Below are 26,886 nucleotides of genomic sequence, written 5' to 3'. Positions count from 1 at the left end.
CTCACTACTAACCCTGAAGATGGAGTGGGCTACATGGCAAGGAATACAGATGGTCTTTAGGAGCTGAGAACAGCTCCTGGCTGAGGGACTAAATGAGACGTTTCTTCTACATTTGCACAGAGCTATCACAACCACTTGAATTTCGAAGAGGATCTTGAGCTCCAGATGAGAATACAGTCCAGCTGATACAATGACTTTAGCTTTATAAGATCCTGAACAGAGAACCCAGCTACATCCTGCCTGAACTTGATTTACAGAACTGTGAGTAATAAATGAGTGATGCTGAAGCCTCAAACATCAAAGTTTATGCTAATTGTTATGGCAGCAATAGAAAACTAAAACTGAATATTCTGCTTCACAAAACTGCAACTATTATTTGTCAAATATTTATTGATGTTAAATCCACATTACACCAGCACAACAATCCAAAGTAGTATGATAGTACTTTTTTTTTTTTATAAATACAATATAAAGGTGGCAAAATAATGCTAGTTAATCCCAAACCCAGCAAATCAGCAAAAAAAGTCACATTCAGAACAATTTGGCAAGTAAGACATAAGTCATAATTCTACAATAGAGATAGGTCCATGAGAGACTGTGTATGGTATCTTAAATTCCATATTAGCAATGCATTGAAGTGTGGTTAAAGAAACTTGAACCACACTGCATAGAACATCTGCCACCCGGTGCTCAAGCCTATTACTCACTTAAACCTTGGTTGGTTGGTGTTCTTACAAAGAAGTAGAAAGCTGTACATGTGAAACAGTAATATGAAATACATGTGGTGGTACACAGATATAAAATTACTTTAAAAAATACTACGTATGAATTGAGTAACTGAGCTAAGAGAGGCCACTTATTATAAATAATGAAAGATACATGTGTTTTGCGTAAGGAATACAGTGTTTTCTTTTCATAGCAAAGTACCATTAAAGCTTCATATTTTATACTACTAGGTCAACTTATTTTTTCTCCTTTTAAAATTTATTGGTTCCGACTTAAAACCATCAAGTCTGGTCAGAATCAACTCAGTCTAGCTGATGCAAAATCATATGCATTCAAAAAGCAGTCTTTACCGAGATACCTTTATAAACCTTGGAATCCAGCACCTTCTTAAGGCAGTTTCATGGCAGCAGGGAAGTGAACTAATAATTTTCATTCACCACATCTTTGTGCCTTCGAAAAAATACTTTATGGCACAAACCTGTTTTTGTCTCTCCTTATGTCTCCACTTCCTTCAAGTAGACTAGATCCTACAGGCAATTTCTCATTTATGCCACCATGCAGTCTCAATCCATTTTCAACTTGCTCTACATACCTAAAATCTTCCACTACTACACAAACTTCAGACACACTGCAATCTCCTCAGCATATGTGCTCCACACTTCCAGCTGGCCCTAGGTTCCTTGACTTGTGAATGGCAGTGCTTTTTTCACTTATGTTTGAAGAAAACCAAAGAAAAGCCTGGCCTTTGCTACCTCTCCTGCGCCTTTAACTTTTATCTAAATGAACACACTATAATTGTGCTGGTTGCATTTTCCTTCATTCTCCTTCCTACTCCTTCCAAACCTCTGATTCTTCCAAATACTATGTATGCCTTGGTCATTTGGGTCTCATTTGGATGCTTTTTGTGGAATGAACTGTAATATATTTCTGCTTTATTCAGAGCACTTTATATTATTTATATTTAAATTAGCCTTTTAATATGGTTTGTAAATAAGTTTCCTACCAAGGTAGCATGAAAACACAACACATAAAGAAAAAAAAAAAGTTAAGAACTAAGGTATTAACCTTGTTAGAAAACTCTTTTGATATTAATAAAATTTAAGGCAAGTAGTTCCTTCCTTATGATTTAATATAAAAACATTTTCAAAGACAAGGCATTTACTTGGATTTCTTTGTCATTTCTTCTTTTTTCATCCTTACATATTGCACTTGGTTCACTTATCTGTCTGAATACACTGTGCTTCAGAATCATTGTAGTATTTTTTGTGGTACAACTGCCTCATTAAACATTTCACACTATCAGGCTACACAGCACCTATATCTTGTGTTTAAAGGCACTTGTAGATAATACAAATTGTAGTTACCTGTGAATAATTGATTTCCTTTAGTATTTTGGCATTTTAGATCACTTTAACCAAAGCAATTCCAAAGTTTTAAATTGACAGTAAATGTGAATTTTCTGTGCAATGTGTATGTTTATATTAACATTATCTACTTGAACTCTAAGTTTGGTATATCAAGTAAGAAAAATATTATTTTGGTGGTTTTTTTTTTTATTTCTTATAGTCAAAGGTATGTTTCTGCCTTTTACATAATGTGACAAAGGAATATGTTGGTCAAGGCAATGGCTGTTTCAGTGTTTCAGCTTTAACAAGAATGCCGGATTACAGGTCCTCACTTTCTACCAAGGCAGTATTCAGTGTCAGGTGAGATGGGTTGGCTTCAGGTTGGAACGCTGCTTTGATGTCTAGTCCCTGGTCCGAAAGTGCTGCATAGCGACTGGCTGAGGGCCGCACTTTTTTTGGCTTGGTGCTCTGTGACTGCTGATGCCACTGGGCTACAAAGAAAAAGAGTAAATAAAGATTTTTAATTAAGATATACTTGGAGAGCCTTTAGATATTTCAAAAAAATACAGAATGTCTAGATATATGCCAGGCACATACTCTGTGAAAACTGAACACATCCATGGTAGAAACATGGAAAATTTAGGAACACTGTTGCATTTTATTCAAATGTTGCAGATTTACTGTCTATACAGGGTAGTGGGAATAAAGCAGCTAGATTACAAAGGTCAAGAGTAGTTTATCTTTTTTTTTTTTTAAGTAAACACTGCAGCACAGGGAATCCTTTGGAATAGCTGATAAGCTTCCTAATTCTTATCCCCCCCTCCTTTTAAAAAATATTTTTTCTTCAATAATTATAGCACTTAGGAATTCTGCTGGATGTGGATGCTTTAACACTAATCAATCAACTGAAAGGAATTGTACAGTAGGGAAGGTTGAGGCCACACATTTTTTGATGACCCTCACCAAAGTTATTTCAAGAAGAGGCAAAATCTGAAATAAATTCTTAATTTTTTCTAGTTTTTTTTTTATGTCAATGGATCACATAATGTTTATTGTACTAGACTGTAAATTCAATAGGAAAAATTTAAAATTTAGGATGCATATACACAAATATACATATACAAACACAAGTCTACTGCTGGCTGCTTAAGATATATTAATGAGAAAAGCACTAAGCCACAAAAGTACACATTCCAGGATCAATGGAACACACGTTTAGAGTGCATTAGGACACTGCAATAGAATATAGGAAGAAGTGTTAAAAGGCAGTCATTTGCAGAACACAGTAACAAGAACATGTGAAAAACATGGTTATGCCTTTGCCTACTGTTAACTCCTAAGGATGCTTGAGTAATGAAGCCACAACTAACTAGCCAACGTAAGAGAAATCAACATGCATATTTTGCTAATAATTCAAAGTTCCTGAATGATACTTGGGTATTTGTTTTCCTGGTGTGGTTCGCTATTAATGTCGAGAAACTATAAATAGAAAGAGAGAGAGCAATATGAATTTTTGACAAAACACAATAGTTGTTTATAAGATTATAAAGAGTAATGTGATTTGCTGTCTAGATGTCTAATTTTTCATAATTTAATGAGTAAATGCAATGAAATGAGATGAAGTGGCACTCACTGTAAACGTCCAGCCTGGCAGTACAGGACACAATCCCTGCTTCATTCTTGGCTGACACAGTATACCACCCAGCATCTTCTTTTGTGGCTCCCTGAATGAGCAGGCAGATGTAGCCATGGTTGTCCTGGTGCATGCTGGAGAAAAGGATAAAGTCATTAGGGTTCTAAATTTTAAAAAAATGGCTTTGGACATGAAGCATCATTTTTAATTAGATCATTAGAAACAGAATTGTGCAAGTAGCTGATAATAGGGTCATACTTATTGTGTAGAGACTACTAGCCCCATTAAAGTTAATGGGAGAAAGAACAGACGTCAAGAGTTGAATACCTCTGTGTACTTAATTCCTAGTTGAAGATCTGCCTTTACAAAAACCACTGAATAGTCTTTTACCACTAAAGCAAATGAATTCATCTTTTCTTTTAGACACAAAGATAAACACTTTTAAGAAATCACCATTAGATCAAATACCATTATAGCTTCCTTCTAAAAGCTTAATCCTACATTGGGTAAAGCATGGTTGTTGTCTTTGATTTCATCGACAGCATGGCTTTTACACAGATTTCCATGCTATATAAAATGTATCTTTTGATACATAAGTAGGACTGAACAGTTATGGATCAGGTTCTCATTGTGCATTCTTACCTCACTCGGTCAGTGCTGTGAGTGAGTGATTCATTTTCTTTCTTCCAAAATATCTGAGGTGGTGGCACTCCCAATACACGACATTCCAGCCGTACTGGGTACCCATCAGCAACTCCTGTGTTTTGGAGCTTCTCAATAAACACAGGGGGTTTGTGTGCTTCTTTAGCTAAGAAAACATGAGATGAATTCTCTATCAATGATATACAAAAGGAGCACTAGAAAGAATTCAGAAGCCTTTTGGAATATTGCTTGAATAGATCTTTTATGATACCATTTTTTACTCCAGGTGGTAAGATGCTAGTCCCCTCTCCAAATTATTCTTTTACCAAGCAAAGGTTTGTATACTTCATTCCGCTCATTTATTTCCTCAATTAATTCAAGTCTGATAGGCTCACACTGTCCACTGACCATCTGCTCCACAGAATGCCTGTCTGACGTGCTGTGGGAGACTCCTAAGTCATTGCTAGCATCTGTGATGGCTTCACTACTAATTATGTTACCGATCATTCACAGCCTCAACCAACTACTGCCACCTAGTGGTGCTGAGGACAAGTAGTTCCAGGAATTTGACCACTTAGATTCCCTCACTGCCATTTGTGATCTTTGCCATGAAGATTCTGAACATTTGTAACTCTTAAGTGAGACATGCCATAGAATTTAAAGGGGGCAATTTAAAGGGGAGGCATCTTTATCTAAATTTGGCAGCTTTAAATAGTTACCTGTAAACTAGGAATGTATATCCTATAAATTACAAATTCCAATTTGTATTCTTTGAAGGAGGCTATAAAAAAGCTTTATTATAACCTTGAAGGAAGGAACCCATTAAAAAAAAAAGACAACTTTAGTACTTATTCTGAAAAAATCAGGGACTGATTGTTAATAACACTCTGAATATTACCATCCAATGGGAAATTGTTTTCTTGGATCAACTGTAGTAGTGGTGGAAACTACTTCAGAGGATGAATAAGGTTTACTTATTTTCTTTTGAACTGCCAACAATGAATCTGAGAATGCATTCCTTTTCCACCACTACTCCCTCACCTGGAATGACAGACATATCATAGCAAAGCAGCTAGGAAAGAACTCAAAGAGGATGAAAATTCTACCTGAATTTTTCCAATGCTTAAGACTTTCCAACACCATAAGTTAGTTAGAAGGTTGGATTTTTATTGAATTTTACATGGTTGTCCATCCTAGGCTATTCTGGGAGAAGTAGGAACAGGAGCTCACTTTGTATTCTTTCTGGGGCTCCAGTTTTGCAAAGAACATAAAATGTATAAGTCTTATTGTCGTAGCAACTCATCAGTAAGAATAACATCTACCACTTTGGAGCATTGCTATGCAGGGTACTAGTTATGTAGAGCTTCATACACATTTTTATGATTTAATCCTTAGGAAAACACTGTGAGGCATTATATTCCCATTTTATATATGGAGAAACTAAGTCACAGAGATATCTATTTGCCAAGTGTCACACAACTAGTAAAATAGACAAGAGCCGGGACTGGATCAGATCTGACCCCAAGTACCATCTGGTTAGATCTGACCCCAAGTACCATCTGGTCAGATCTGACTGGATCAGATCTGACCCCCATGTACCATCTTCTGACTTCTGTGATGGTACATCACCATCTTCTGACAGGAGTGCTAACTGACGCATACTGAGGTATCTATGTGTCTTTTGGACCCTGAGTCTGTGTCCTAAAGGACAAATATGATCAAAAGGCATATTTAACAGCAGAAAAATGAAATTTTAGTTTGAGGTTAGAGGAATGAAATCAATCGTAGCATGTAAGAATATAGAGTACTTTGTACAAAACTTGAAAGCATGGCTAACCTGTAGCACCACAGCCCACATATTTACCACATTTTTATGTGAAAACATCTTGGTGCCATTATCAGAATCATAATCCAAGAGTTTTATCAAGACCTCCTGGGTTTTATTCTCATTGCTGCTTTATTTCTTGAAAGAGCTCAGTGACTTAGTTATATTTAGAAGAGCACTAGGAATCAACAAATTGTGTTAAATCCAATCATCAGCTTACTAAGTGGGACCCTGGTAAAAGTCAGAGAAGATTTGCTGTGATTATCTCATAAGGCTGATGTGAGGGCCAACTGATACATAACGTACATGAAGCACTTTGCATAAAGAGGTATAAGAAATCAATGTTTTGTTATGTTCTTTCTTAAAAGAGATCAGGTAATCAGAATCTTTACTTACACCTAACTCTTAAGGATGGTATAAAAACCTTTCCATAAATGTGTTTTCCTTTTAGGCTTCTCAAAGCATAAGACTTCATGTAACAACACTTTTACAGAATAATCAGTGAAAAAGCAAATGTGAGTGTAGTTTGACAATGACTTTGAGGGTAGATGACAATGTTGTTTTAAAAACTAGGGGTGTATGTGTGTATATATATACATATATATGTGTGTGTATGTATATATAAGCAAATTATTTGGTTCTTGGATTCCATACTGCTGTTACTATTTCTCTGTGTAACACTGAGGGCCACTGCACACACAGGAGGTCGAATGACCCAAAAGAACTAATGAAATCTTTTTCTCTCTTTGCCAGGTTAGTGGGAGAAATGAAAGATTTCTGTTTCTGTTTTGCTAGGCCTTATAACCATGTCCTCATTGGCTATTTTGATGATACAATCTACTTTTTCAATACTTTGATGTATTTTCCATATTGGTTAGTAATGTAGAATTAGTTTACATTTGTAAGTCTGATGTTCATTCTGTCAGAGAGCAAGGATTCACAGATGAGCCTACCAGCAACCACAAGCTCCAGGCTGAATGAGTTCTGTCCTGCTCGGTTGGTGGCTATACATGTGTAGATGCCGGCATCACGTGACGTGACTGGCTCTATGATCAGAGAGTGCACCCCATTCTCACGCACCAGCATCTTGTGAGCACTGTCAGGGCGTATGGGCTTGCCATCCAGTTGCCAGCTTAGATCTGGGGTTGGTAACCCACTGACCTAAATCATAAAAGAAATACATGTAAATTTTTGTATTAAAACAGAGTGAAATCACTGATAGCGAAGAGATCAGCATAAATTCCTCCTTCAGTAGCACAAGAGATGGCTTTTTTTTTTTTGTTTTTGACAGAGTTTCACTCTTGTTGCCCAGGCTGGAGTGCAATGGCACAATCTCAGCTCACTGCAGCCTCCACCTCCCGGGTTCAAGCGATTCTCCTGTCTCAGCCTCCTGAGTAGCTGGGATTACAGGTGCCTGCCACTACGCCAGGCTAATTTTTTGTATTTTTAGTGGAGACAGGGTTTCACCATGTTGGCCAGGCTAGTCTTGAACTCCTGAACTCAGGTGATCCGCCTGCCTCAGCCTCCCAAAGTGCTAGGATTACAGGCATGAGCCACTGCACCCAGCCAAGAGATGGCTTTTACTATCAGCTTATGTTACTCTTCTGCTTAAAACTTTTCAGTGGCTTCCTGAGCACTCACCAGCTTACATCTAAACAATTCTTACACAGCAGCCTAGACATGACTGAGATGGGATTTAAAAAATTATGGTCATTGTCTTACCTTGCCCAGGGCTATAGAGATTAACGGGATGATGTCAGCACCAGGCTCTGGGCTTTTTTGAAAAAAGATGTTCAACAATAACAAATACTCAGCTGGCATTTATACACAGTACTGTAAAGCTTCTCATCAAGGAGTAGCCGTAGTTATGGAGAATGCATTCGTCAGCACGTAGGGCTGCTATTATTATTTTATAATCCTTGAAACTGAGTAACAAGAGCAATACGAAATTATCCAGAAAGCCATCTCAACAAATTACCATCACAGTGGAAACATCATAAAATCTTGAGGCCTTGACAGCTGTGTTGACCAGAGATCAGATAAAAGCACATTTAATTGCTAATAACATGTTGTGCTGCAAAGGGTCAGGATGGTTGCCATCTGCCAGCTTTTTAGTTTTGCCCTTGATTTTGAATGGAAGAAATGCACTGTTAAGGAAGGCCTTTTTACCCCCTGCCCCCAGCTTTACTAGTAGGAAGTTATATACAAAAATATGTCACTTAGACTGCAAAACAGTTCTTCTGAAGAACCAGCTTTGCCAGAATCAGCCAGAGGACTCACAAATTCCATTCCTGCTACGTGATACTCACTGATATTACCTGCAGGATGCCTCCCACCACACATGTAGCAAAGGGCTACGGCATTTAAAGTAAACTTAAATGACTGGTTAAAAGGATGAAGAGGTTTTGGAAACAAACAGCAGTAGTTAGGCAGCTTGGCTTCTGAGATGCTTAGGCTCTGTGTTCTCCCATCTATCCACTTGCTGTCCCCAGCTCTCCATATACAGTGCTTGACCTGTTTGGAGGTCATCAGAAGTGGTGTGGAGGAAGAGGGAGTGGACACCTTTGATCAGGCTCCTTATTCCCACATCTAGAAACGAAGCGGCACTGCTTGTTCCTACTTTACCAGGTTAGATCCTAGATAAGCCATCTACTGATTGAAGCCACAGTATGTTTAGTAGGAGAGATGCCCAAAGCACGGGTACTGTCAAACCACGTGATTCACAGTGAACCTACCCAGTGGATAGTTATTCATGCTGGGGCAAAGAGAATGCCCCTTCTACCTTTTTTCTAACCCATTCTCCTGGCTAAGTAAAGACAGCATGATCTCAGGAGCTGAAGGTCCCCACCGGCAGGTCACAATGTAACTAGATCTCTACTCTTAGGGCACATGGACATAGTGGGGAGAGAAGAGCATGCTTGTTGCTATAGGAGTGGAATTAGTTATTTTCCCGAAAACTGAGTACCAGTCAAGGATAATCAGTGTCTAGGAATGTTCCTCAGGGGCTAAAAGGGGAGGGAGCTTTTTGGAGGAAAAGCAAACCGCTGCTTTAGCATTTGGTGTTTGGTTTATCTTCAGGACTTTTTCCCCTTTCAAAGCTTTAAATACACTGATTTTTTTTTTTTCTTCCTGATCTATCTGTACATGTGGCAAGATTTTCCACTTTTTTTTAAAAAATAGAGTCTCGCTCCGTCGCCCAGGCTGGAATGCAGTGGGCACAATCTCAGCTCACTGCAACCTCCGCCTCCTGGGTTCAAGCAATTCTCTTGCCTCAGCCTCCTGAGTAGCTGGGATTACAGGCACCTGCCACCATGCCTGGCTGATTTTTTTGTATTTTGGTAGAGATGGGGTTTCACCATGCTGGCCAGGCTGGTCTCGGACTCCTGACCTCAGGTGATCCACCTGCCTCGGCCTCCCGAAGTGTTAGGATTACAGGCATGAGCCACTGTGCCCGGCTGATTTTTCACATTTTCTTTATCCAGGTCAGATCATCATAGTGAAATAAATAAGCAGTTTACTTTTTGTTTCCAATATTCTTTTAATGGCAGGAGTTTTAAGGACAGTTATGTGCCAGTCTCGTGAAAGACAGTACTATTATTTCTTTCTTAAATATGATGAAAAATAGAAATAACTGTATGGTGAATGTCTATATACCCATCATTTAGTCACTCTTATTTTTTATATTTTAAAATAAATCTCAGATTTCATATACTATTACCCCCATATAGCTCAGTATGCATTTCTAAAAACAAGACTTTTCTTATATAATCACAATTCCATTTTATACATAAAATTAATAATTCCTTGGTATAATCTAATGATCTATTTAAAATAAAATTCTCCTGGTTAACACAAAACATCATTTTACAAGTGGTCTGTATGAATTTTTAAAAGTTTTTAATTGATAAAAATGATATATAATTATGCACATACTTTGAAATATGTATGTGCTGTGAAATAGCTAAATTGAGCTTATTAACATATGTATGACTTCACATGTTTTTTTTGTGGTAAGAACACTCAAAACCTACTCTTAGCAATTTTCAAGTATACAGTACGTTGTTATTAACTATAGCCACCATGTTGTACGACGGATCTCTTGAACTTATTCCTGTCTAAAACTGAAATTTTATATGCTTTGGCTAACATTTTCCCAACTCTCCCTCTCCCCGTCCAGCCCCTAGTAATCACCATTCTATTCTCTGCTATGAGTTCAACTTTTTTAGATTACACATGTAAGTGAGATCCTGTAGTATTTGTCTTTCTGTGCCTGGCCTATTTCCCTTAATATTACGTCCTCCAGGTTCATCCATGTTGTCACAATGACAGGATTATAATTTTCCACCGTGTGTCTATGTATGTATATATATCTCGTATTTTCTTTATTCATTCATCTGTTGACACTTAGGTTGATCCCATAGCCTGGCTATTATGAATAGTGCTGCAATGAACATGGGAATGTAGATATTGCTACTAATATCCTTTTTTTTTTTTGAGACAGGGAGTCTTGTTCTGTTGCCCAAGTTGGAGTGCAGTGACACGATCTCAGCCCAGTGCAACCTCTGCCTCCCAGGTTCAAGTGATTCCCCTGCCTCAGCCTCCTGAGTAGCTGGGACTGCAGATGCGTGCCACCACACCTAGCTACTTTTTGTATTTTTAGTAGAGATGGAGTTTCACCATGTTGTTCAGGCTGGCCTCAAACTCTTGACCTCAAGTTATTCACCTGCCTCAGCCTCCCAAAGTGCTGGGATTACAGGTGTGCACCATGACACACGGCCTCTGATTTCATTTTCCTTGGATATATAAGCACTAGTAGAATTAACTGGATCATATGGTAGCTCTACTGTATAATTCTTAATTATAGACCAAAAATGAAGTAAATACACACTCATATATATATATATAGACTGAAACCCAATTTGTCTATTTATACTGTAAAAAATGATCCTGAGAAATAAAATATTTTTGTTATATTTATTCTTTTTATACATTTCTACAATCCCAGATTTACTTTCTGAAGAAACAATGCCCAAATCCTCTAAGCAGCTTATATTTGTGTTCTGATATCCCATAGAAACCAGCAGAGGGAGCCCAAATAACTTTTTAAAACCTTATCCATATTTAAGAGTTAAACTAAATTTAAGATCAGTAAATAGTGGGGCAAAAAAGAAATCAAACAAAAAATTTTAGAGCAGTGTTTCTTAAACATTTTTTTCCCTAGACTCCTTGAGAAATGGATGAAAATTATCTTACACACATAATTTTGTAGGTAATTTCAGAGTTCAAACACCTAATGAAGCCTGCCTACCGAAGGACCGTGGGTTAAAAAGCCTTGCTGTAGGCTGGGTGCGGTGGCTCATGCCTGTAATCCCAGCACTTTGGAAGGCCGAGGCAGGTGGATCACGAGGTCAGGAGTTTGAGACCAGCCTGGCCGACATGGTGAAACCCCATCTGTACTAAAGATACAAAAAATCAGCCGGTTGTGGTGGCGCACACCTGTAATTCTAGCTACTCAGGAGGCTGAGGCAGGAGAATCACACTTGAACCCGGGAGGTGGAGGTTGCACTGAGCCGAGATCACGCCACTGCACTCTAGCCTGGGCGACAGAGGGAGACTCTGTCTCAAAAAAACAAAAAGCTCTGCTGTAAAACAGATGAAAGAAAGATGTCACCCTCACTTCTCTTAGAATTAGAAAATGGGGGCTGGGCACAGTGGCTCACACCTGTAATCCCAGCACTTTGGGAGGGAGGCTGAGGTGGGCAGATCATGAAGTCAGGAGTTTGAGACCAGCCTGACCAACATGGTGAAACCCTGTCTCTACTAAAAATACAAAAATTAGCTGGGCATGGTGGCGCATGCCTGTAATCCCAGCTACTCAGGAGGCTGAGGCAGGAGACCCGGGAGGTGGAGGTTGCAGTGAGCCAAGATTACACCACTGCAGTCCAGCCTGGGTGACAGAGCAAGACTCCATCTCAAACAAAAAAAAGAAGAATTAGAAAATGGGAAGAATAAAAGTAAGAGTAGATATATGGATACAAAATTTGTATGAAAAAAGAATGAAGACATGGTAGATTTATCATATTTATTATTTCAACATTTAAAGGGATAAATAAAACTCCTGATGACTTTCTAGAGTATGTCATGTAGGGTTCTGAGTAAAGAACATATTTAATTTAGATTTAAAAGTAAAGAATCATAGTAAACAATATATAAATATCCAGCATATTTCACTTTCTCCCCCTTAAGCTAGAATCATTTTATTTTTTGAGACAGGGTCTTGCTCTGTCAGCCAGGCTGGAATTCAGTGGTTTGATCACAGCTCACTGCAGCCTTCAGCTCCCAGGCTCAAGCAGTCCTTCCAACTCAGCCTCCCAAGTAGATGGGACTATAGGCACATGCCACCATGCCTGGCTAACTTTTGTATTTTTGGTAGAGATGGGTTTCTGCATATTACCCAGGCTGGTCTTGAACTTCTGGGATCAAGTGATCTACCCGGCTTTGGCCTCTAAAGTGCTGGGATTAAAGGTGTGACCCACTGTGCCCAGCCCTCATTTTATACTTTATGTAATTTCCCCAAAAGGAACTATAGAGAAATGGCAAGTGAGAGAGAAGTGAGGCAACAGGATATGCAAGCAATAACAAAATCTTACTTTGCAGTCCATTCTGCAGAGTTTTCCTTCTTGAACAGTCAGATCTCCAGGAGCCTGCAAGAAGTGAGGTCTGAAGAATCGCTCCTGAATTGGTTCATTTTCGTCTCCACTGTCCCTTGATCTAGAACGAGGCCTTGAAACAAGAAAGATGACATACAGAAATACAGATAGTAGTTATTTATAGACTTTTAGTCATCTGTTTTCTTAAAATACATGGGTTAATAATATGATTTCCTTATCTGATCCCTATATCTAAGATTTACACATTAAAAAATCAGAAAAGCAAAATCTTAATTTAGAAGTTTACTATAAATTTAATTATCTGCCAATTGCAGGGTACTATAAATCATAAAAGGGGAAATGAAAAAAAATGGGGTATTATATATTAACATTTTTCCTAAATGTTTTTAAACCTTTATGAAAAGTAGCATTATTGCTCATTTATTACCAAATCTTTTTCAACAGAAGTTACTAGAACTTTCCACTGTGATTTTCAAATTTGTAGGAAATTAAAAGTTCTGATGATCCTATAAAATTCAATATATTTTTAATTAAAATTCCTTTTTATATTAAGCAGGAAAACAAATTACATTTTTAGGCAAGTTTTCTTTTGCATTAGTTATCCATATGCCTAGAGGCATTATTTTTTGCTTTAAAAAATGAGATTGTACAAATCTCCCAGATTCTGTGCATCTCTGTCATTTTTAAAGGTTGCCAGAGAAACCTTTAAGAGGAATACAGTTGAAAGTAATTGCAGGGAAGACTTAAAAGATGTTGAATACAAATTCTGTCTGTAGTCACTATAAGAAAAGTTTAAAAACACTTCACTAGGAAAAGCAAGAGTGGAACAAATGAAAGAAGTATACTAGGCTAATAATTATTAGCTTTTTAATATAGTTTACCCTTCTCCAAGTATAGATCTAATTCATGAGAAAAAGCTTTCCAGGACCCACTGATATATGGAAAGGCTTAAATGTGTTGTGGACAACAAGAAAAGCAAAGAGAATAACGCAAGACAATGGACTGAATACTGTATATGCGGTGTTTATACTCAAAGATACAGGCTAGCATCCTGTGAACAGGCATTGCCATGATGAAGTTAATCTGCACATGCTCTGGTGCCAGAACTGTCTTCCAAATGTTGAACAAAAGTCTTTGTGGATCCAGTCACACCAAGGAGGTGTAGACACACCACTTGTTTGATGCTTACTCAGTTTTCCTGCCTACTCTCTGAGCTAACTATGTATTCTCTTCACTAAAGGCGTTCGCACCTATGGCCTGTAATTTAGAGTCAGGACTATTTGAGAATATTCTGTCTGTAAAATATCTAAACAGGCCAAGTTGACAGTATGGTTGACTTACTGTATTTTTTTCTTTAAGTGCAAATTTGTTACTAAGAAGTAATATCCTTTCTCTATCCCTGCCTACCATTGTTCCATCAGTGTCCTTGCATAGACTCAGAACTACCAGGAATGGAAAGCATCTCTATTGCTAGCAGACATCTGAGTATTTAAAATGTGACAAATCTTACCTACAAGATTTGTAGTCTAATGGTCTTATGTTTTGAACTAAGTGACTGAAAAATGAACATTAATAAATGAGCTGATTTTAAGAAACCTAGTGGCAATAGCTTTTAATGGTCAACTCACACAGCTGTTGGTTAGAGAAGTTTGGTTTCCAACATTTGTGTACCATTTAGTAGTATTTTCACATGCCATTTAAAAGTGCTGATTCTTGATTTATTTGTCTATAGAATATGTCTATTTAACAAACTAATAGTATATCTGAATGGGCTTAGCACACATCAGCAAATGTTTGTTCCTATTCCCTTTCTGAATTGCAAAGGAGAATAATCAAGGAGCCACACACTTCAGGTTTGTATTCATATTCTATCTTCCAATTATGTTTACTTTTGTGGTTATATGATTCTAATAGTACTAAATTTATAGTAATAAATAAAATAATAGCGACACTTATGGGAAGGAACATGTTAAATACCTTCTGACATGAGGATGGCCTGAGGGAGACCGGGGACTTCGACCTCTTTGGTTGACAGCCTGTACCATTAGCCGTCCAGTACAACTGATGCGGCCCTATAGAAATATCAGGAAATAAATGATTTGTTATTTAAAACTATTAACCACTAAGCACTATCATGCCTACTATCCTATTCCCTGTAAGACATTATTTCATAACAAATCAGTGTGCCATGTTAGTAATCGCTCTAACCCTTTTCAGAAAAACACTTTCCCTGTGAGTTCAGTGCCTCGGTAAAACTATTTTTACCTGAAGAACTTGAAGGTGACAAGGTCTTTTTTGGAAATCTTAAGTAAGCTTTACTGTTTTATCTAGGATGGTATTTAAAATGACAACCTTTGATTAATTGTAACCAGCAAAGGTCTCCATAACACACGACGCTGAATTGTAAAATATAGCAGGACATCAGTCTCTTGTGAAGATTTCATTTTCATGGTCATCTACCAGCTGTAGCCAATTCTGAAATCAAACCTAGATGATTTCATTTTTTTTTAGTAATATACTAATATATAGTATATAGTAATATACAAATTAAATGTTAGTGGCTAGTCGGGCGCGGTGGCTCATGCCTGTTATTCCAGCACTTTGAGGCGGGTGGATCATGAGGTCAGGAGTTCGAGATCAGCCTGGCCAATATGGTGAAACCCCGTCTCTACTAAATAAATACAAAAATTAGCTGGGCGTGGTGGTACACACCTGTAATCCCAGCTACTTGGGAGGCTGAGGCAGAAGAATTGATTGAACCCGGGAGGCGGAGGTTGCAGTGAGCTGAGATGGTGCCACTGCACTCCAGCCTGGGTGACAGAGCGAGACTCCGTCTCAAAAAAAAAAAGTTACTGGCATCCCTTTCTCAAACCATATATTAAAATGAGCATGATAATGATAAAATGAGTGTTATGTAAGAAGTATGCGTGGGATGATAAGGAGAGCTTCATGAGTAAATAAAGCCATATTCTCATGAAATGAAAATATTTGAGATTTAAAAACCAGAAGCAGTTAAATACCTAAAATATGTGGGTCATATGATAAGGGCCTATGTAATAATAAAAAAAAACTATATTTTATCTCTTAAATTTGTCAATTGAAATTTTGATGGGGTGGTGGGGTCGGGGAGATAGCCAGAAGTTGGTTAATGGATACAAAATTACAGCTACATAGGAGGAATCAGTTTTAGTGTTTCACAGCACTGTGGGATAACAACAATTTATTGTGTATTTTCATATAGCTGGAAGAGTGGATTTTGAGTGCTTCCAACATAAATGATAAATGAGGTGACAGATATGCTAATTACCATGATTTGAGCATTACACATTTTGTACATGCTTTGCAATATCACACTGTACCTCATAAATATGTAAAATCATTATGTCAATTAAAAATAATAAAAGCAAAAAAAGAGATTGATAAATGCTGTCATATGTGAACAGACAAGTGATACTCAGGGCACCCAGATGACATGGATAAGCCACACGTTGTTACTTTGGTTTTTGTTTCAGCTCCTTCTCTTAATTTTTTTTTTTCACTGTTACCAGCACAGTAGCAAAAGAGATGATTTTTCTCCTTCACTCTCTCAGAAGAATGAGAAGATGTGCTTCTAAATTTTGATGACTGCCAAAGGTAACAGCAAGAGAGGAAAAACAAGAAGCAGATATACCATCAATGATTAGACTTAGTGAATTCTAGCTCAGAGTTGATGAGAAGCCCTCATGCACTTACACTCAGAATAAAATTCTTCCATTGGCTCTCAGTTTCATTGCAAGCTGCCTATAGAGACAGGTAACAGAAGCTGCAGTGTTCTGTGTGTTTTGAAGAACTGCTTTCCAACTGTGAGTAGACTGGAGTGAGGGTCAGGGTGAGGGCACTCATGGAGGGAATGCAGAGAAAAAAACCCATAGTAGGATTCAGTGAAGGGCAGGACTCTAACTAGGCGGGAGGTCTCTGCAGATCTCCTAAAACCTGGACTTCTTTAGGGCTACCACCACCCAGAAAAGGCAAAGACATAGGAATGTAATACAGACAGGAGAAGAATGAGGAATTACGAAAAAGAGGTCATCACAAAGAAACAAACATGACTAGTTTTATACCACTACATATGTGACTCCCTCTGGCACTCACGGTGTTTGCTATCGAGGTCACAGTTAAAACACTGTGTTTCCTGAAAATTTCCAAGGAGACATGAAGTCTAACATTATGAAGGAGAATTATTTCTAACTCAGATTAACTGTATCTGAAGCACAGGCCACTTGATACAGATTCTCTCATGCTAAACTCTTGGCAAACATTTGGGATTCCCTAAAGTAGCTTGAAATCTAAAAATTAATTTCATCCAACTTCTCCAGATCTGTACTTATATAGAAAATCTAGATATAACTTGCTTGGAAGACCCCCATCATGAACTACCCAACTGATGCATCATACAAGATAACAAATGGACACATAAAATTAATGATTCTTTTTGGAGGTTGAGGACAAGGAAGTATGTGTATTGTTTTACACAAATAGCTTCAATTGTACTGATACGGGATATGGCTTATTATGTACTTTGCGGCTTCCATGATGAAATGCTTATAATTTGGATATATCCCTTCCTTGTGACATGAAGCCCAGAAGATCCACAGTAAGTTAAAATGAACTAATTATTTATGCAGTTAGAAAAAGATATAATGTAAGTTAAATTCAGACTTAACCTTGAATTTGGACAAGGAGGTATGGGTTGTTACAAACAGTCAAACAAACCCATCCCACTAATCTGGATTTGAGTTTTGACTTTTCATAAAACTTGGAGCAAATCACTGAGTTTGTTCAAGCCTTTGTTTCTTCTTCTGTACAAATAGGGATGCTACATATATCTCTCACAAGGATGTTTTAAGGGTTAAATGATGTAACCTAAATGCTTTTATAAATATCAAATGATATGTTACATCATAAATTATCATTATTAAATTCCTCATAGCTGGTACTGTGTTACCATGGGTCTGAGACATTATGCATGGACATGCATCAAGATGGTTTTTAGGAGCCCCAGCAGCTTGGTGGACCCCGGTAAGAATTTCCATGTGAATATACTTTATGTGAGGCATATGCTTACCTCCTTTTAAAACTCCTTCATATTTAACCAATATCTCCCCTGCCACTTAGTACTCTTAATCCTGGGATGGCCCTCAAATACCTTCGTATGGCACTCAGTGGCTCTGGAATCAGTCTAAGTTTGTAAACCAGTTCTGCTGTCCCTTACAGGCGAGTGACTTTAGGTAGGTAACTTAATCTTTCTAAGTTTCCTTCTCTGTAAAATAGGACTGTATAGTTAATACCTAATGGGTTCTTATGAAGATTAAAGGCATTAATACTTGTAAAGCACCTGGCAGCATTGTGTTTTGCATGAAGCCAGTGCTCAAAATGTTAAATTATTGTAGCACTCACTATGGATATAATTATAATAACCAGTTTTGAGGCATCCTTTAGAATTGTTTATGTAATGGGATTTTATTTTTCTTGGTATTAGAATGTAATTTACTCCAAAGGAAAAACAAAATACCTTTGGCATAGGAGGCAGACTATGTGGGAAGCAGATTAACCTTTTTAACTTCTGCTGGTGCTTGAAAGGTGCTAAGCACAATCATACTGAAATGTGCTTATTAGTGTGATGGCTGCATTTGATGTGGAGGAGGAAATATGCCCTATTCAACTCTAAACAGATCCTTGATATGCTTAGCCTGCCTCTTCCTCCCCTCTCCAAAAACAAACAAACAAACAAACAAAACAGGTTGGCATACTACTCTGGAAAGGTCACACATTTCTACACTGTTTTCAAGGTTTTCGCTGCTACTGCTTGAAACCATATATACAAATATTGCCACAGAATATTTCCTTAACTTCCCAAATTTAAGAAAAAGGAATAGTTACCATTTGTAATCTTTCTATTCTGATACCAGCCTTCACTTCTGAACATAAAAGGGGAAGGTGTGGTCTTCGGGAGGCAGAATTATTAGTTTGATTTATATAGTGTTATTGGCTAAATATATTACTAACCAATACGTAACCAGGAGCATTTAGAGAGCATCCAAACTACGAAGTTGTATAATTTCGTCGTTTTTGTTTGGGAAAGAAAAAAAAAAACAGGGTTCAGTGAAGCTTTTTTAAAAAGATGTCTTCAATGTGCATAATAGAAAGTTCAGGTTTTTAAGTCTGAACATACTGTTTTTGACAAAGATCATACAGAATTAGCAATAAGTGATTTTAATAATAATAATATGCCTATAACCCTGGTAATCATAGTAGGCTCTGATGCACATTAATGCTGTTGCATTTGCTTTTATTAATTTTCTCATTTCTATCTGCTTTACTATTAACGTAAGAATAATGGAAGGGAATGTTTAAAGTGAAGCTTGAAATGAGCCAGGAAACCTTATAATGCTAAAACAAAACACAAGCAACAAACTAACATTTTATATTTAACTCAGTTGTGTGTTACTTTTCTATTCCAAACAAATCCACAGAGTTTAAAACTTACATTACAAATAAGTTTGAATTTTTAAAGTGATTCTGTATTAAACATCCAGATTATAAACATTATTTCATACCTTGTGCAAGGCCAATTATTTATATAATATGGAAATAACATTTATATTTCATAGTTTATGAAATTTAACTTGTGGCACACAGGTCTTCATAAAAGCTTGCCACTTGTATACATAATGCAGTTTGAGGAAACATCAAACTGCAGAATACCCATTCCAAAATCCAAGTGCGATACAAAGTAACTTAGCAACACAACAAAACAAAGTAAAACATTCGTGTTTAGATGTAGTTGTTCTTAAAGATAGGATTAGAGTCTAAAATAAACTGTATTTGTGATCCTCATTTTGGCATTCTGTTTGGTGTAACTGCACAATCACTCATTATTTTGCTAAACTATGTGATTGTGTTGGTCTCTTCTGAATTGCTTGAGCTACACACATCAAGTGTGACATACAGCCCAGTATATGTTTGTGTGTTCTATCCCAAGTAGAATTTGGATGCAGTCAACAATATCTAACGTTTTTCTTATTCCCAAAAGATTAACCCAGGTGGAAAAATATCATATTCTATAAATATTCTGCTGAACTTGAATATTTTCCTCCCTCCTTGGTTCTCACTCTTCTCTTGGCTGCTTGCTGTAATTATTTTCCACTGCTCAGGAGAGCTCTACCGTCTGTGTTTCATTACTGAACTAATTTTTCCACTCTATTCTTCCTCTTTTCCTTGGTCATTTCACATCATCTGGGCTACAGTATACTAGAAAACATACATGTATTCTCCCTTTCAAACTTAAATACTTTTTTTTTCTAAACCCAAATAGCTTTAACATTTCAAAATTTAAGGTAACTAAAGGGCATTAAGGAAGTAAGGAGTCAACTTCAGTTTTCTGTGAACTACACTTTATGCTTTTGGGATTACTATATCTTGAAAGATTTAGCGATTTTGAATTTTTTTTTAAGCACCTTTTATGACATGACTATTTCAACTCATGTCTTAATTCATAAATTACAAGAACAAAATATTTTAATATATGGTAATAGATGTTATAAAGTTGAGATTCTAACAGTGTTAAACATTTCCAGAATGGCATCCCTATAGCAACAAATGGTAACTTTAACCAAGAGTTAGGTAGAAAAATGGTCTGTCACTGGTCATGGTTTAAATGCCACTTTGTTTTTCTAATGGGTAGTAAAGTTCACTCCAATTTTTAAGTGATGACTCACAGAACTTCTATCTGCCATATTTGGACATACCAGTTACTAAAGACCCCAAGACAGAAAAGAGGGGTTTTACTCTTGGAATTAAAATCAACCAGGCAACATGCTCAGAAACTTGGAACAAATACTACTACTGCGAAGTGCCATAAATATCGAAATTCTCTCACAACAATTTCAATGGGACATACACATCTACACACTGAGGCCTAGACTCAGACTCACTTCATGAGTTTCCCTTCCTTTTGCCTGTCTTGGGTTATTTAGGTAAAGAAGATTCTTAGCCCTTCCCCTTAATTAAGATGTTGGGAGTGTCAACTGATCTTTGGAGTCGGTTGGAATACTTAATAGGTAGTGTTAGGAACTGGTCTGGTTACTGTGATGCGCGGGTTCTTTGAATCTTTGCTTTTTTGCTCCTTTTGATAGACCCAGAGTAGTTATTTTACCTTTGGCTGAAATCACAGGTTGGATAGGATATTCTGTTAGGAGGGCTGGTCTAGTCCACTTCTCATTGCTTTGTCTTCTCTCCAAAGGGTAGAGCAAAGAACCAGAGAGGGTTAACCATGGGGCTCAGCCTGGGATTTGTAAAGCAGTGAATTACTGGGGCCTGGAATGAGGGCAGTGATCACTCTCTTTTGGGGCTTCTCTTGGCCCTGCCTGAGGGTGCTGAGAGCAGAGAGCAGCTTCCCAGCTTCATGTGTGGCTGATGTCAGCTGTGCTATGGGTGTGGCCGTCCTCTAGCTCACAGCTCCTCCACCCAAGCCCACAGCTGTGGCAGTTGTGGCACAGCCACATCTGCTGCCTAAGTTCTTTCCCATGGGGGTGATAAAATGGAAAAGCCAGGAGGTCAGAAGACCACACACCAACAACATACTGGGTAGAAATTCCATCCCAAATTGACTTGCTTACTTTCTGACAGTACTGTGGGAACGGAGTACCTAGACACGGAACTGATCCTTTACTGATCTGGTTCCACAGGCTTCTGTTGTAGGCCTGTTGCTTTAAGATGGGGTAGTTACTGTCTTTGAATGAAAATAATGACAATAAGTAGAATTTACTGAAACTATACTATGTGCCAGGTAAACTGAATGCTTTTTACATGTACTATTTAAATCTGTATTACTATTATTCTCATTTTACGAAGGAGGAAACAGGCAGAGAAGTTAAGTGACTTGCTAAGGTCACACAGGTAGTGAGTGGAAGAGCTAGAATTCCAGCTCAGATCCGCCTGATGCCAAAGTTCATGCTCGTAACCCCTGTACTGCACGGCCTGTCGGCCTCATCCTAGGTTTTTTGGTATCATCAGTGTTGCCCTACAATCTTGGCGTGTGTAGTACCATTTCTGTTTTATTTCCTTCCTTTCCTTTTTTCCCTATGTTTACAAGGTTTTCTTTTTTTTTTTGGGCATTATATATTGGGCTTTGGGTAAGATCACATTTATTTTCTAAAAGTTTATTTTTGGCTAATGGCAGTGCTTTGGGAGGCTGAGGTGGGAGGACTGCTTGAGCCCAAGACTTCTAAGTTGCAGTGAGCCATGATCATGCCACTGTACTCCAGCCTGGGTGACTGAGGAAGAAGACCTTGTCTCTATGTAAATAAATAAAAATTTATTTTTTATTCTAATTGACAAATTATAGTTGTATATATTTGTGGGGTACAATGTGATGTTATATGTATGTAATATGGAATGATCCAAGGGAGATCTTCAGCAGCTCACCTTCATCTAGTGACTTCATAATAATTTGTCAAGAGAGTTTAAATGATTGGAGACTACTGACTCCCGAGGCTGGCCTGCTGTCTTAAACTCTGCACACTGCCATTGGCCACTTAGTCAGTCCTTCCCCACTGAGAACTTTCCACATGTAAAAATGCATTACTATAATTTGAGGAAGACACTAAGCAGACTCACAATTGCAGTTTTACGTTTATATTCTTTTGTTCTATAAAACGACTTATTCCAATAACAGTTTATAACATGCTAAGAAAAATGCCTTGAAATTAATAGCAGGGTCCCAGTGTTGGAAATACTTAAGGACTACAGATAATTCCATCCCATAATATATCCCAGCCTTTCTAGGGCAAAAGAGGAATAAACGACCCAACACGAAGAAAAATTTTGGATTTTGTCAGTTTTCCACCATTTTCTTCAACAGGCAAAAAACTAAACTAAAAGCTAGAATTTGTTAATGTCAAGGAAATGCACTGAAAATATACTAAGGAAAAAAGAGGCCAAGGCAGGTTGATCACCTGAGGTGAAATCCCGTCTCTACTGAAAATATAAAAAATTAGCTGGGTGTGGTGCTGCTGAGGCAGAAGAATTGCTTGAACCCAGGAGGTGGAGATTGCAGTTAGCCGAGATCACACCACTGCACTGCAGCCTGGGCAACAGAGCAAGAGTCCGTCTCAAAAAAAATAAAAAAAAAGCAAGTTCCACTTTTGTTTCTTTATATATATATCAAATATAAACAGAAACATTAAAATGCAACTTTATAATAGTGATTTAGACATTTTCAGGGTGATGGTCATGTGTTCATTGATTAAAAAGTTTAGAACTTCAAGAATGTGCATTAATATAGAAGCTTTTCATTAACAGTGAAGAGTTTGCTGTGCTCTATCACAACCTGATTAGCTGGATAATTTGTTTTCATTCTGATCTTAATATTATTGCAGAAAAATATATTTATATGACCATGGAATATCAGAATATAATAAACTTTGAACAAACGTTATTTATTTGAAAGAGTCTCACTCTGTCACCCAGGCTGGAGTGCAGTGGCATGATCTCACCTCACTGAAACCTCTGCATCCCAGGTTCAAGTGATTCTTGTGCCTCAACCTCCTGAGTAGCTTGGATTACAGGTGCATACCACCACACCTGGCTAATTTTTGTATTTTTAGTAGAGACAGGGTTTTACTATGTTGGCCAGGCTGGTCTCAAACTCCTGGGCTGAAGCAATCCACCTGTCTCAGCCTCCCAAAGTGCTGGGATTACAGGTGTGAGCCACTGCACCCGGGCCAGAAACTTTAATTAAAAGTTTGTAGCATCATTAAAATTATTTACATAGTTTCTAATGCTAAATATTTTCTTCAAAAGAAATAATATGGAATGATATAAATAGATCAGAGAGTCTAAAAAGATGACTTCTAGAGAAAACTGTTCGTTTTACCATGCCTTTTTTTTTCCTTTTTAAAAGTGTATTATTTATACGACTTTTACAGACTTAGTAAAACTACCTGTCATACATTGAGCTCTTAAGGTACAAAATAACTTCTTACTCATTTTTGTATCCCCTATATCCAGCATAGTGACTAAAATGTGTAACATAATAAAAAAGAATTTGCAGGCTTGAACTGGCAACACGATACCTGCAGCCTCCTATTAAATTCTAAGAAGGCAACTGATTTTTTGACCCTAAGTTAAAGGCAAATACAAGAGAAAACATTTTGATGAAAACTGATAAACCTGAATGCTAACAAAATTATCATTTGTCTACATTTGCACATTAAATCCCACTGATGTTTCTTTTAAAATATTTTACTTTGTTGAGTTTTTCTTATACAGCCTATGTATGCCACTCACTCTCTTTTTCTCTTTTATTTTCTTCATGTAATTTTATATTATTTATGTAAAGTAATATAACTTATGTAAATTTATATTATTTATGTATTTGTTAATTGCTTTTTTTTTTTTTAAACCATAGGACTTTCTCCAGTCTACCACGCAACCCCATCACCCACATAGAAAGTGTGTACATATTAGACCCTTAATATTTGTGGAAGGAATGAACATCTGTACCATAATCATTCCTATAAAACAACATCTGATGGAATAAATAAATATTCATGAAACAAAGAATTCTTCTATCCTCTGAAACCAAGATGGATGCAGAATTTGGAAAAATAGTTTCATAAATCAAAGAAACTTCTTAACTTCACCTTTTAAATAGTTCCTTTGTCCAATCAAATGCCTGTAAGCACTAGACACAGAACTGAGCCCAGAATTATACCCTTCTTTACCTGAGGGTTTGCAGCCATAATTGTATAATTCCCATCGTCATCTAGGGTGGAGGCTGTGGTATAGAGGGAGCAGGTCCCATCGAGATCTCTTTGAATGGTGTAGTGATCACTCTTTGGAGAGATCTGCTTCCCATCTTTAAACCAGTAGATCTGGGAATAGAAACAAAGATTAAAGATTAAGAGTTTGTGTATTCCTACTCTATTTGGAGAACTGAAAGCAGTAACAGTGTGGTTTGCAGAGCTGATCTGAGTTTTCATGTTAAAACGTTAAGCCAAATACCTGAATAAGAAACTGATTTTTCAGTGAAAAAAAGCAGGTAAAAATTTAAATTCTATTGGAGTTTTTAAATTATATACCTTCCTTTTGTTTTTAAAAATGTGGCACTTACATTCATATATTATTTATATGAAGGGATATATTGAATTTTGGCAATGATTATTTCTATGAAGTGGCATTACAGGCCGTTTTTCTTTTTGCTTCTTTCTTTTTTCAAATGTACCAGCAATTAAAATGTATTGTTTATAAAATAAAAGTAAAAAGGTTGTTTTGGAGAACAAAAGCAGACCCCAAACTCTAACCATTTCACTGAATTGTGTTTGACAAATAAAAGAGGTTGGTAGGGAGGGAGGTAATAACTAAGGGTTGGTGATGGGTGGAACACTATTGCTTCATTTCTGAGCCAGTAAGCATATGAACAAAGGTTAAATGTCACCTATCCCCATTATGTTAAAGAAAACACAGTAGTATTGAAAAGTATAATAATTTTCAGATATATAACTTCGGTTAAAAAATTAAATGTGGGCCAGGTACAGTGGCTCATGCCTACCTATAATCCCAGCACTTTGGGAGGCTGAGGAGCATTGCTCAAACCCAGGAATTCAAGACCAGCCTGGGCAACATAGTAAGACCCTGTCTCTACAAAAAATTTTAAAAAAAATAATCTAGGTGTGGTGGTGCATGCCTATAGTCTTAGTTATTTGGGAGGCTGAGTCAGGAGGATTGTTTGAGCCCAGGAGGTTAAGGCTGCAGTGAGCTGTGATCATGCCACTGCACTCCAGCCTAGGTTACTGAGGCCCTGTCTCAAAAGAAAAAAATGTGAAAAATAAAAGTAAATTTTGACTAAATACAATATTTTAAAGTAGTCCAAAGGTCCTCCTTCCTTCCCTCACTTTTAAACAAAACCAATTGTCCATGGATGTCTGAATTCTGAGGTTTTGTTTTGTTTTGGAGACAGGGCGCCCCAGGCTGGAGTGCAAAGTGCAGTGGTGCAATCCTGGCTCACTGTAACCTCCGCTTCCCAGGTTCAAACAATTCTCATGCCTCAGCCTCCAGAGTGGCTGGGATTACAGGTGTGAGCCACCATGCCTGGCTAAGTTCATTATTATTTTTGATTTAGTGGAACAACACAGTTGAAAGATAGGCTCATCATAATGAATCACAGTGCCAACAGCCCTAACATGACTGAGATGCTGAATTAATAGCTACATCACCCCACCTCCAGACTTATTAGATAAGCAAATAAACCTTTCCTTTTTTAAGCCACAGCAAGTTCTTTGTTGTCATTTTTTGTTCCTTGCAGCCAAAAGTATTCCTAACTGATTCCTAACAAAAGAAATATACTTTAGACCCTTTAGTTGTTAAAACAAACTTCTTCCTTAATGTATGTAAATTGGTAACATAAACTGGCATTCAAATTCAACTGTCTGTCAAAGTATTTGAATCTGAAAAATCTTTTTGAAACCTCCATCCTAAGAAAGGAAAAGACTAGAAATATATAGCACTAAATAAATGCATGAATTATCAGGATATGACTGCTCTAACTTTTCAAACTCACATTTTTCAGATAGCTCCAAATTTACAGAAACTATATTATGTATTAAACTCTAGAATCTAAAAAGTAATCATCAACTAGACTAATAACTTTCAGTTCTAAAACTTAAATTATGTAAAGTGTCATACTTCATAATTATTTTACTTTTTAGTAGTTGATGCTTTCTTTTTCTTTTTTTTTTTCCTTTAAGACGAGTCTAGCTCTGTCACCCAGGCTAAAGAGTGCAGTGGCGTGATCTTGGCTCACTGCAATTTCCACTTCCTGGGTTCAAGTGATTCTCTTGCCTCAGCCTCCTGAGTAGCTGGGATTACAGGTGTATGCCACCATGCTCAGCTAATGGTTTGTATTTTTAGTAGAGATGGGGTTTCACAATGTTGGCCAGGCTGTTCTCAAACTCCTGACCTCAAGAGATCTGCCTGCCTCAGCCTCCCAAAGGGCTGGGATTC

At 37.4% G+C, this 26,886-nt stretch overlaps 1 protein-coding gene across 2 annotated transcripts in view; it reads right to left on the bottom strand.

Annotated features, from left to right (window-relative positions):
• Nucleotides 1-370: 370 nt before the first annotated feature.
• PALLD (palladin, cytoskeletal associated protein) overlaps nt 371-26,886 on the bottom strand; it is a 446,787-nt gene continuing 420,271 nt past the window's right edge. For both annotated transcript variants that reach the window (XM_011967795.1, XM_011967796.1), the window contains 7 exons: nt 24,609-24,758; nt 14,821-14,915; nt 12,823-12,955; nt 7,126-7,333; nt 4,348-4,513; nt 3,706-3,839; nt 371-2,563 (listed from right to left, as the gene is read on the bottom strand). In XM_011967795.1, coding sequence (XP_011823185.1) covers nt 2,391-2,563; nt 3,706-3,839; nt 4,348-4,513; nt 7,126-7,333; nt 12,823-12,955; nt 14,821-14,915; nt 24,609-24,758 — 1,059 coding nt within the window. In that variant the 3' untranslated portion in view covers nt 371-2,390. The remainder of the gene's footprint in view (nt 2,564-3,705; nt 3,840-4,347; nt 4,514-7,125; nt 7,334-12,822; nt 12,956-14,820; nt 14,916-24,608; nt 24,759-26,886) is intronic.

This window comes from Mandrillus leucophaeus, unplaced genomic scaffold (assembly GCF_000951045.1).
Source record: "Mandrillus leucophaeus isolate KB7577 unplaced genomic scaffold, Mleu.le_1.0 Scaffold81, whole genome shotgun sequence".
NCBI lineage: Eukaryota > Metazoa > Chordata > Mammalia > Primates > Cercopithecidae > Mandrillus > Mandrillus leucophaeus.
The sequence above is the reverse complement of the archived record's forward strand: the minus strand, read 5'-3'. Positions and strand labels throughout refer to the sequence as shown.